The following is a 12,888-nucleotide window of genomic DNA, read 5'->3' as shown; positions in this document are numbered from 1 at the left end:
ACCCAAGGATGGCTGCTGCTGCTGCCGCACTGTTGTTTTTAATCCTGCCACTTCAAGGGATAATCCCTGTAATTGTTTCGCCAAAACCGTAACCGGATCCATAGTGGAACAGAAAAATACAAAGCAAAACAGCAAGCAAAAAAAAAAAAAAAAGAAATGTCATTTTTTTTTTTTTTTTTTTTTAAAAGGCCAGATATACTGTCACGACTGATACCCCAGCAGCAGTCGTGTTGCACCAGACGGAGGGGTAGGGGGACCCTTATCTATGGATGGGAATAGTATGGCCACCCCTGACTAACCCTAAGCTGGCACCTGTCTGCCCTGATACCCTAGACGGGGTGTGAACCCGTGCGGCGAGCAGGATGCCTAAACCCTCAGTCACCCTAAAGCCTAGAGTGGGGAAAGGCCGATGGGAGCACTAGTCACCATCACTCATGTCTAGGAGAACAGCAGGGGAAGACAGCAACAAACAAACATATATCAGAGATAGACTTATCCAGTCACGAGCAGAGAAGGCGATCCCAATCACAACAGTCCACGCCGGACAAGAGCTCGACAGCAACACCATCAAACGATCTCCTTCAAAGGTCAGAATAGAACTGGAAGTAAGGACTCACCTGAGAAGGATGCCTACAAACTCCCAGTCAGGACAAAAAGGTTCACAAGGCAAAACCCAGATGACATACCCTGAACCACGGAGCAAACTCACAAGCTATCGCGAGTAGCAAGTCGCTGCGACCTTCTCCTCCCAGACCTGTCTGGATCAGTCACAGTTGTGACAGAACCTCTGTAGGCCTGAAGTAAATATATATTTGCACAAAATGGCTGTATTTCAAATGGCTGTATTTCAAATGCTTTATTCAAACCCCTGTATGTAAAGGTATTATCTCACAGGGCCTGAACCAGTGTAGGCCTGCAGTAAATATATCTTTGCACAAAATGGCTGTTTTTCAAATGGCTGTATTTCAAATGCCTAATTCAAACCCCTGTATGTAGAGGTAGTTTCTCAGAGGGCCTGAACCTCTGTAGGCCTGCAGTAAATATATCTTTGCACAAAAAGGCTGTATTTCAAATGCCTAATTCAAACCCCTCTATGTAGAGGTAGTATCTCACAGGGCCTGAACCAGTGTAGTCCTGCAGTAAATATTTCTGCACAAAAAGGCAGTAATTCAAATGGCTGTATTTCAAATGCCTAATTCAAACCCCTGTATGTAGAGGTGGTATCTCAGAGGGCCTGAACCTCTGTAGGCCTGAAGTAAATATATCTTTGTGTAGTGGCCTCACGGACTAAGCGTGGGCACTACACGAGGGTCAATTGGGGTGTGCGTGACTTCTTTTCACTAGGGACAGAAGTGTCATTTTTTTTATTGTGCATGTATTCTGTAAATTCTAACGTATTGCTTTATATGTAATGTTTCCCCTGTATTATGTAGTATCAGGCCTAGTCTCTGTAGTTGGTCACCCTAGACGCTAGAGGGAGCTAGAGTAGCCCTGGTATAAGTATTCAGGTCCAGACAGGGAAGGGGAGTCAGCTCGGGGTTCGAGTTCAAGGTCAGGAGTCTGCAGAGACCAGTGAGAAGGCACCAGGCAGCGCCTTCTCCTGACATGCAGCTGAGCAGTCCAGGCTGTTAGCTGTAACCAGGGGGCTAGTAGAGGGATCCTAGCCTACCTGTGGAGAAAGAGACACCTCCTGGGGAAAATCAGCAGTTATCCTCCCTTCCATTCCAGTCAACACCAGGTCAGATAAGTACCATGATGGACAGAGTTATATAGAATGCAGCAAGTGCGATCTTGGAGAAGGAACGATATACCAAGGATAAAAGCCAGCATTTAGGCATCCGGGCCTTGGCATCCAGCCAGCTAGAATAGCTGAAGGGGATAGAGCAGAGTTGCACTGTAAAGCAATCATCATTGTGTTCCTCCAAGTATCTTGCTGGTTTATTTCCTGCCACCATCTGAAGTCTACCTGTTTGTGAAAGAACTGTCTGAGGAACTGCCTTACAACCATCCATAAATTGAACTGTATGTGTAAAGTTTGCACTGTGAGTTTCCAGTAAAAAGACATTTGGTTTATCTACTGATTCCTCCATTATTCCATCTGTCACTACACGGTGTGCCACCGTTCAATTGGCACTGGCGTCACGAACCTTAAAGGGACCTTGCCCCGGGCACATAAAACACCTGCAACATCCAGGGCACCTCATCCAACATCAGGCCTGGTCCCTCAATACAGAGTGTGCCCCAGAGGACTTTTGTGCCAGCCTCTCCTTCACTGCTGCATGCCTGCCCAGGGTTCTCCAATACAGTGAGCAACCCTCGATTGCCCATAACCGTGACCTCACATCGCAATACCCTGCAGGTCTGGCGTGCCGCATTTGCACAAAAAGGCTGTATTTTAAATGGATGTATTTCAAATGCCTAATTGAAAACCCTGTATGTAGAGGTAGTATCTCAGAGGGCCTGAACATCTGTAGGCCTGAAGTAAATATATCTTTGCACAAAAAGGCTGTATATCAAATGCCTAATTCAAACCCCTGTATGTAGAGGTAGTATCTCAGAGGGCCTGAACCTCTGTAGGCCTGAAGTAAATATATCATTGCACAAAATGGCTGTATTTCAAATTGCTTTATTTCAAATGCATAATTCAAACCCCTCTATATAGAGGTAGAATCTCACAGGGCCTGAACCAGTGTAGGCCTGAAGTAAATATATCTTTGCACAAAAAGGCTGCATTTCAAATGCGTAATTCAAACCCCTCTATGTAGAGGTAGTATCTCACAGGGCCTGAACCATTGTAGGCCTGCAGTAAATATATATTTGCAGTAAATATATCTTTGCACAAAAAGGCTGTATTTCAAATGGCTGTATTTCAAATGCCTAATTAAAACCCCTCTATGTAGAGGTAGAATCTCACAGGGCCTGAACCTCTGTAGGCCTGAAGTAAATATATCTTTGCACAAAATGGCTATATTTCAAATGGCTGTATTTCAAATGCCTAATTTAAACCCCTGTATGTAGAGGTAGTATCTCACAGGGCCTGTACCTCTGTAGGCCTGCAGTAAATATATCTTTGCATAAAATGGCTGTATTTCAAATGGCTGTATTTCAAATGCCTAATTCAAACCCCTGTATGTAGAGGTAGTATCTCAGAGGGCCTGAACATCTGTAGGCCTGAAGTAAATATATCTTTGCACAAAAAGGCTGTATTTCAAATGCCTAATTCAAACCCCTGTATGTAGAGGTAGTATCTCAGAGGGCTTGAACCTCTGTAGGCCTGAAGTAAATATATCTTTGCACAAAATGGCTGTATTTCAAATGGCTGTATTTCAAATGCCTTATTCAAACCCCTGTATGTAGAGGTAGTATCTCACAGGGCCTGAACCTCTGTAGGCCTGCAGTAAATATATCTTTGCACAAAATGGCTGTATTTCAAATGGCTGTATTTCAAATGCCTAATTCAAACCCCTTTATGTAGAAGTGGTATCTCACAGGGTCTAAACCTCTGTAGGCCTGAAGTAAATATATCTTTGCACAAAAAGGCTGTATTTCAAATGCCTAATTCAAACTCCTGTATGTAGAGGTAGTATCTCAGAGGGCCTGAACCTCTGTAGGCCTGAAGTAAATATATATTTGCACAAAATGGCTGTATTTCAAATGGCTGTATTTCAAATGCTTTATTCAAACCCCTGTATGTAAAGGTATTATCTCACAGGGCCTGAACCAGTGTAGGCCTGCAGTAAATATATCTTTGCACAAAATAACTGTATTTCAAATGGCTGTATTTCAAATGCCTAATTCAAACCCCTGTATGTAGAGGTAGTTTCTCAGAGGGCCTGAACCTCTGTAGGCCTGCAGTAAATATATCTTTGCACAAAAAGGCTGTATTTCAAATGGCTTTATTTCAAATGCCTAAATCAAACCCCTGTATGTAGAGGTGGTATCTCAGAGGGCCTGAACCTCTGTAGGCCTGAAATAAATATATCTTTGCACAAAAAGGCTGTATTACATATGGCTGTATTTAAAATGCCTAATTCAAACCCCTGTATGTAAAGGTGGTATTTCAGAGGGCCTGAATCTCTGTAGGCCTGAAGTAAATATATCTTTGCACAAAATGGCTTTATTTCAAATTGCTGTATTTCAAATGCCTAATTCAAACCCCTTTATGTAGAGGTGGTATCTCACAGGGTCTGAACCTCAGTAGGCCTGAAGTAAATATATCTTTGCACAAAAAGGCTGTATTACATATGGCTGTATTTAAAATGCCTAATTCAAACCCCCTGAATGTAAAGGTGGTATCTCAGAGGGCCTGAACCTCTGTAGGCCTGAAGTAAATATATATTTGCACAAAATGGCTGTATTTTCAATGCCTAATTCAAACCCCTGTATGTAGAGGTAGTTTCTCAGAGGGCCTGAATCTCTGTAGGCCTGAAGTAAATATATCTTTGCACAAAATGGCTGTATTTCAAATTGCTGTATTTCAAATGCATAATTCAAACCCCTCTATGTAGAGGTAGTATCTCACAGGGCCTGAACCAGTGTAGGCCTCCAGTAAATATATCTTTGCACAAACAGGCTGTATTTCAAATGGCTGTATTTCAAATGCCTAATTCAAACCCCTATATGTAGAGGTAGTATCTCAGTGGGCCTGAACCTCTGTAGGCCTGAAGTAAATATATATTTTCTCAAAATGGCTGTATTTCAAATGGCTGTATTTCAAATGCCTAATTCAAACCCCTGTATGTAGAGGTGGTATCTCAAAGGGCCTGAACCTTTCTTAAAGGATTTGACTATACTGCGATCATTTGTAGGTTTGAATGCAGTTTACATTAAGGGCTGATGCTCTATGAAACTGTTGTCTTGTTCAATGCAGGGTTTCTGGTTAGCTGAGGTCACCTGTGTGACAGGAGTCTGCTGGTGCTCTTTAGCAGGGGTTGAGGCTGCTCTTGGGCCCATATTTAGGTCGTCATCCGATTTTGGTGGCATCAGCTTTTGCACGGGCAATGGTGACCATGGAGCTGCTCACTGATCTCTTTGAGCTTCTAGAGCTAACTGAGACGTGAGACCTTGTCTTGAACAGTTCGGATTCTCTTGTTGACATGATGACACCGAACAGGTTTGCACACTTGCAACTGTTGCGGGTGGCGACGCTGGACCGTTGCACTTTGTAGGGTTTAGTATCATGCGGTCCAGCCTGTTAGAGGTTACTGACTCACTGCGGCCAGGATTTAGGGAATAACAGCTTCTCGTATCCAGCTTATAAGAAGCCGCTTTTTTATGCGGCCAGGATTTAAGAAATTGCAGCTCCTCGTATCCAGCTTGTAAGAAGTTGCTGTTTTACTGCGGCCAGGATTTAAGGAATAGCAGCTTCTCGTATCCAGCTTGTAAGAAGTCACTGTTTTACTGTTCTGTCCTCCTTATGTGTGAAGGTACATAGCTTGACAGACAGCTAAACCTTTCCCAGCAATGAATTGACAATGGAGTAACTGTAATGACCGGCGTCACACAAAGGGAGGGAAATGGGAAGGCCCTGTCCAAGGGAGAGGGAAAGGTGGTGACCCCTGACTCACCTTGCGGCTGGCACCTGACTGCCCTGACGTCCCTAGACGGGTTCCTCACCCGTACGCCGATCACGTGCCTAAACCCTGGCTTTCCCTAAGATGAGCCCTATGTAGTGAACTGGGCAGTGGGATCACTAGGTCGCACCACTGACACTAAAGGCAAACACCAAGAAGAGGACAGACAATACAGACAAACATATAATCCCAGGTGGGCGACAACAGCAGACCACGAAGGCCCAACAGGGATCCGGAGGGTAACGTTCTGGAACAACAACCAGGGAACACCGTTACACAGCTCCAGTGGGTCAGTATAGAAGTCCAGGCAGGAAGCTCTATATCTGGCAACCAGAGAAGTGAGAGATGGGAATATAAGGAGGTTGGGAGTGCTGGACAAGAAACAGCTGAGGAGAAGGAGCTACGGATCCCTGAGTGAGCCAAAAATGGTTGCAAGGCAAACCCAGAAAGCTATTATAAAGAAACAGCACAATCTTTCTACATAGAGCGCGCAGCCACCCGCTGCGACTTCCTGACCCCGGGTATAACGGAGTCAGGCGTGGCTCTTGACACCCTCGTGACAGTAACGTCCAACTTTGTCTTTATTGCAAGAATATATATCAGGTAAAACTGAGGAACAGAAAAATAATGCACTTATTAATGCAGTCTGACATATGAAAATACATATAATACAATATGCATACCAATGCAAACCATGTTGTTATGTCTACCGAAAGCTTAGATGTAGAGGATGGATCAGGAAACTACCAGACCGTGTGGATAACTCTGCAATGATGGCTGTGAATGAGGAAAATTTCTGCTATGTGCAGGGCTGATGATGTCACTAGAGTTCCTAGGCTTCAAGATATGGAAGCTGAAGTGGGTCAAACTTCTAGTGTGAAGAGCTGCAGTGTATGTAAATGGCCACTAGATGGGTCAGTTACACAATGAACAGAGAATTATGCATTATAAAGCATACTAACTATGCATAAATTAGCAATAACAAACTGCTTAAGGCATGACACTGTCTATTAATTGGTTATGAGAAGTAGCAAACGCCCTCATTTTTGTTTCTACATGGAGGACCCTGGCATTTAGGCCTGTAATGGAGGATTGAAGAGGTGCTATTAGAGAAGAAAAGTCCTTGTGCAGGGCAGCTCTGAAGGCAATCAGCATGTCTTTAAGGAGATTCCCTGAGGCAGGCTGGTCTGAGGTGGGGAACCCCTGTAAGATGACAGAGGTAGGGAAAGCTGCTGGGGACCCGGGGCTCACATCTCCCGGCACAACAGATAGAATCTTGAGCCTCTGTTTTTCTGTGCTCCTTGTGCCTGGAGAAGATGGCTCCTGCACTCCTGTCAGATCAGGCAACGACCGGGACGAACCACTACTCGGAGATGATCCGGTTGATGTGCGAAGAACTTCATGTAGAGAGGGTCTGGCACGCTGCTGTAGCGGCGGAGAGGAGGAAGCCACTTCTAAAGATGGCGGGGAGGGTGGAATCTCCGCCAGGCTCGGCTGTGTGGCGTCGGGTTCTTTTTCAAAGTAAGATTTAAGCTTTCCTTGCTTGAAGCTAGCCCTTTTGCCTCTGGGCATCTTTGGTGTGTTGAAGGCAACACTTGCTGCAGGTGCAGGTCACAAAGAAGGGGTATAACACACTTTTCTTAGTCGTCAAGTGCAGGAGCTGAGAGATCAAGCAGCCATCACGCTCGGCTGCCAATCGATGCCCCCGGCTCAGTTATTTTTTAATCCCTCAAGCCTTTTGTAATATTTTTTTTTAGCAGAAAAATATCACTCACCTCATCCTTTCTTGATCTTGACAGAACTACGCTAAGCAGGATGACTTCACCACGCTAATATATGATCGCATGGTGATGTCATCACGCTGAGGACAGGTCCTTTAAAATCAAGAGAGGAGCGACTGCTTCTGTGCATGCAAGTGGTTGAAGTGAGTGATTTTTGTTTTAACCCCTAAAAGGCCATATTGAACTAACATACCCATATTTAACGGCAGGGAACTGTCCCATTGATTTCAGTGGGATCTGTCTGGCCATGAAAACAGTAAAATAAAAAAGGACAAGTCCTATTTTTTGACAGTTGTTGTTCACTGGCCATTAAAAAAACGGCCATGTGAATAGCCCCATACACTTTCATTGGTGCTAAAAATGACAGCCATTTCTAACCCTCGTGTGCATGTAGCCTAACCATGTAATGTGGTCTACAGTACTTAAGCATTTTACTGAATAAAGTTGGTTTACCAGTATTACAAACTTTTCCAAAAGTCTCTAATGTTTCTTCTCTCAGAATAATTCAGAAATTTATTTTTTTATAATGGTGCATTATACATGAATTGAGATCTATTTAATCCTGCCCCATCCTTGTTACAGATCTGACACTGTCCTAAATTGTTTAAATTTTGGAGTAAAATTCTGGATTTATTATCCTCACTATTCAAAGCTGTCTTATTGTGTGATCCACAATATGCAAAAGAATACGAATGCAGAAGCTGAGCAAAGCAGTAATAGCAGAGCAAAGATGGTAGTTATTCGGGAAAGAAGCACATACGTTTCTTATCCACTATCATTTAAAAATGTGATTAATTCAATTAATATATTGCTAGTAACTGAGAAATATTTAGGGCCTATTTACACAACCATAATTTTAGTCCTTGTGCAATTTGTGTGTGAATAAACATCATGGACAGCACAAGACCCCATTCAAGTAAGTAGTGTTATTTACACCTGAAACCTCAGAGAAACTCAGAGCATGTGTACCTATTTTGGACTATGTCTAACCGAACAGGACCTAGAGACCATAGGAGACAATTGTCTCTGTGCTCTACACAGAGCTAAGGATGTCACTCCATGTTAAAGACTGTCTGGGTGTTGTGGCTGTAACACAGAATTTTTTTTAACACAGATGTGAATAAAGCACTTACCTTTATGCTATGAGAATACCTGTTTTCTGTGACTTTCTTTTGTATTTATTTGTTTGTTTGTCTGTGGTATTTGCTTCTATGACTTTTTGTGACTGCTTTACAGCTTATCTAATCTAACTTGTAACTTTAGGCATGCCTCTACAGATTTGTGTCAGAATTTCATATCTGTGCCAGCTAGGAGTAATATAGTTCAGCTCCCAATGTTCTCTCCTTTCTTTAATGTACTTACACAGGAGAACTTCCTAGTTTGCCAAACTGGTTCACGAATATCTTTAAGATAATAAAATGCTGTTGGTGACCCCATGTGGACAAAAATGAAATAGCTCACAGCTTCAGTGATTTAGCTCTGATAAATCCGGAAACAAGCACTACAAAAATTCTGCAGATTTTTATTGATGCCTTTTAAATACAGTTAGTCTTGTTATTTGTCCGCATACTGGTAAAATAAAGTTTTGTTCTATTTATATAAATGTTAATTATGTATTTTAAATAATATAATTGATTTTGTGCATATTCTAGGATCTGGCTGTGGAAGGGACAAAACAACACCAAAACTTCAAGTTAACTCAAGAAGAATGGATCTTAAGGGAGCAGCAGCTGAAGAGGGAACACAGAAGAAAAAGAAGAAACCTTTAGTGCCACCATCTCCACGCCCTCCCCGGTCATTGTTTTGTTTAGGCCTTCAAAATCGGTTCAGAAAAGGCTGCATAAGCATTGTAGAATGGAAGTATCCTTTCATAAGTGAAATATTTAGAGATTATAAATAATGCAGACCTTTACTTTGTATTAGAGTTTTTGGGACCGAATCAATTGTGCAAAGAATAAGGCCTCTTGCACACAACCGTATGCCCTCCGAGACATACGGTCCGTAAGCGGGCCATATGTCCCGGGAATGGCATTGATCGTGTGCACGGGAGCACACAGCATCATAGATTACAATTATGCTGTGGATGTCGGTGCACCCGCGGGGCTATTGTCCTACACTCATATGATCTTATGAGTGCGGGACAATAGTCCCGCGGGCGGCCTGACGTGCACAGCATCATTGTAATCTATGATGCGGTCTGCTCCCGTGCGCACGATCAATGCGACTCCGGGACATATGGCCCGCTCACGGACTGTATGTCTCGGAGGGCATACGGTCTTGTGCAAGAGGCCTAAAGAAACAAACGGTGCAGTAACCTAAGTAAGCTTCAAGATTACAGAAGCCGTAGTATGCAATTAACAATGCAATTACCATACTCACTGTTAAACATAGGGAATAGTTAAGAAGAAAGACAAAGAAGGGTAGAGGTGTTAGTGTAGTAGGTAGTTTCTCAGTGCCAAATAATGCCCTAGTGAAAGGAGAAGAGTGAGAAACAATCTCTGTAGGGAATCCTCTGATCCAGGCATTGTATATTCAGGAACATTGGCTAGCAGGGTATACTGTTCCCCATATAATTCAAAATATCTCCCCGTCGGTAGACAAACAAATACCGCAGTAAAATGCAAATTACCTCCCCTGCAGTGCCAAACAAATACCACAGTGCAGCACAAAATACACTCATACAAGTATATAAGGCACCCAGATAAAAATTTTGGATTGCTGGAAACCTTGGTATGCAATTATGAATCAGGCAGATATGTAAACAGTTACAGATTTGATCTCATTAGACATTGGGTCTTACCACAAGTTGGTGTAAAATTGCTTCCCCCTAAACACTATATAAAGGTTCTCAGAGGATTCTTTTGGGTAGCGTACCTTTTGGTGAGAGATCAGGATGAGAGAGCAGGAAGGTAATTTAAACAACTTGACTGCCATCTAGGGTGTTCTGACTTTTCTGTCAGGAGGTGTTTGGAGCAGGGGTTACATAAGGACATGCACACATGCCATGCTCCGGATGACCCAAACAGACCTTCAGTAGAGAGGATCATTTGATCCTCTGAAAAGCATGAGCAGTTCCAAATTTGATTGTCCGCCATCCATACACAGATGGCACATTAATTACACATGTAACGATCAGTGGGTGTGGAACCACTGTGTTAACCAACCACTTTAAACCTAAGGACGCTATGTTGACAGTCCCCTGATTTTCAACCTTTAACCCCTATTTAGGGATTTGGATTCACTGCAGGGGAGGCACCAGGCCACTTCCTTTTGGAGTAGTCCCAATGTGGTTGACAGCTGATCCACGGGAGTCAGAGATATTGGTGTAGAGCACTGAGGGGTCTGGTAAAATTTGTAGTCAGTGACAAGATGACGGTCATGGCAGGCAGAGTTTGTGCGAAACTTTGAAACAAGACTGAGGCCAGGTCAGGCAGCAGAGGGTCAAAATCAGGCTGAGGTCAGCACAAGGGCAAAAAAACAGAACACAACAGCATTACACACTAGATACACCTATTGCTCAGGCACCCTTCCACAGGGGAAGCTGCTTTAAATAACCAGGGGCAGCCAGCTATAGACTGGGACTGTGCACGGGTAGAGAACACCAGGCAGACAAGCCTAGGCTGCAGCAGAAGGATGATACTCCGGTGCCTGGGCCCTCTGTGGGTGAGGCAGAGGAGGGGCAGCGGTCCAGCCCATTGGAGAAAACCAGAAAACTAGGAGGGTGAGTGCAGTGGTGCAGATAGGGGGTGGGTACAGGCTGCCATGACAATAACAAAACGCTCTCATAGACTGGACCATTTTTAGATGCTAAACAAAAGAAAATATGTGTTGCAGTACCCGTTAAATTTCCTGCCATTGACAGCTAGCGAACGTTGTCTTCATTTACAGCAGTGTTATGAATGTGATATCATGAATCTGAATTACTGATACTGAAACGGTAGCATCTTAAGCGACAAATCCAGGTTCTAATTGGGATTTAGTGACAGTCAGGTTCGAGTATGGAGGCCTTGTGATGAGCACTTCAACCCTGCCTTTGCTATAGAGCGACATACTGCCCCAACGGCTGGTGTGATGAGGGAGCCATTGCGTACGATAGTCGATCACCCCTAGTAGTGATATTAGGGACACTAATAGCTCAGCAATATGTGCAGGACATGTGTTGCCTCTCATGGCAGAGCTTTCAACTGGCATTTTTCAGCAGGAAATTACTCCACCAGACTGTACCAATTCCTTGCCCAACAGTCACCAGCAGCAGCAAATAAGCTTTTTTGGGACCAGCTAGGACACCAGCTTCAGCAACCATTGAGTATGCTGGATCTTCAGGCCTAGTTACAACATCTGTGGACAAATGTGCGGCAGGACAGCATACAGAACCTGCATGCCGCCATGCCCAACTATATCTCTTTTTGTATCCAGGCTAGAGATGGGCCAACAGGGTACTCCTTTCAATTGTACAGTTTTTCCCAATAAATGTATCCTTTCACTCTAATATTGAAATCACATATATCATCAGCACATTCACACGTATAAAGTTTCATTCAATTCCAACAAGTACCTCTTTAGCAGTACCAAAAATGCCAAAATGGAGCACAATACATTCCCAGTAGTACCAAACAAATGCCACAGTGTAGAACAAAATATTTGCCCAGGACGCCAAATACCACAGTTCAGCTCAAAATATGTCTGTAGAAACACCAAACAAATGCCATGGTACAGCACAAAATTCGTCTCCAGGAGTGGCAAACAGATACCACTGTGCAGCACAAAATACCTCCCCAGTGGTGCCAAATGAATAGCGCAGTGCAGTACTACTGGAAAAAGAAAGCAACGTGCCTCTTCCTTTCTCGCCCCCCCCCCCCCCCTTAAGTATCCACATTCTTTTTTTTATGCAGTTTAATTTACTGTTTGTCATAAATTTATATTATTTTATACTTCCTTATCTATAACAGATGGGAGACAATTGTTGTTCTTTTGATATGTTGTTTTAGATGTATATTTCTATTTGTGTATTCAGTAACTTATTCCCTTTGACTCCTTTGACACCAGACCATTTGAAATTATTATTCTTCTCACAATTTTTGCAAATTGTGTGGCACTAGCAATCTATTTACCAATGCCGGAGGATGATACAAATGCAACAAATGTTGTCTTGGTAATGACATTTCAGTTTTCTGTCATGTACAATGAATTTTTTTATTTTTTATTTTTTTATACAGATGGCACGTAATTGATTTCATACACATTGCTAATCATACACCTAGCAGGATGGAGGCTGTTAAGTTCATATATGTGATTTTATTGAGCTGAATAGTATTTTTTTATTCTCTACTAGGGCAGGAATTAATTCACAAAACCTAAGGGCTGTTTTACACGAGCGGATGCCGTGCGTGTCATCCACAGTGTGAATGAGAGCCAAGCCGCACTCTGGACAGCAGAGGCACGGAGCATTAACATGATTATTAATGCTCTTTGCCTCTCTGTGATCTTTTTACTACAAAACTACAGTGACAACTTTATCTCACTGTGATTTTGTA

At 43.1% G+C, this 12,888-nt stretch overlaps 1 protein-coding gene across 1 annotated transcript in view; it reads left to right on the top strand.

Moving 5' to 3' along the window:
* CACNA1S (calcium voltage-gated channel subunit alpha1 S) overlaps positions 1 to 12,888 on the top strand; it is a 1,092,054-nt gene that overhangs the window by 97,334 nt on the left and 981,832 nt on the right. The window contains 2 exon segments of the mRNA XM_040424151.1: positions 9,007 to 9,214; positions 12,401 to 12,506. Coding sequence (XP_040280085.1) covers positions 9,063 to 9,214; positions 12,401 to 12,506 — 258 coding nt within the window. The 5' untranslated portion in view covers positions 9,007 to 9,062.

This window comes from Bufo bufo, chromosome 3 (assembly GCF_905171765.1).
Source record: "Bufo bufo chromosome 3, aBufBuf1.1, whole genome shotgun sequence".
In the NCBI taxonomy this organism is placed as follows: Eukaryota; Metazoa; Chordata; class Amphibia; order Anura; family Bufonidae; genus Bufo; species Bufo bufo.
Note: the sequence above shows the minus strand (reverse complement) of the source record. Positions and strands in the feature narration are given on the sequence as shown.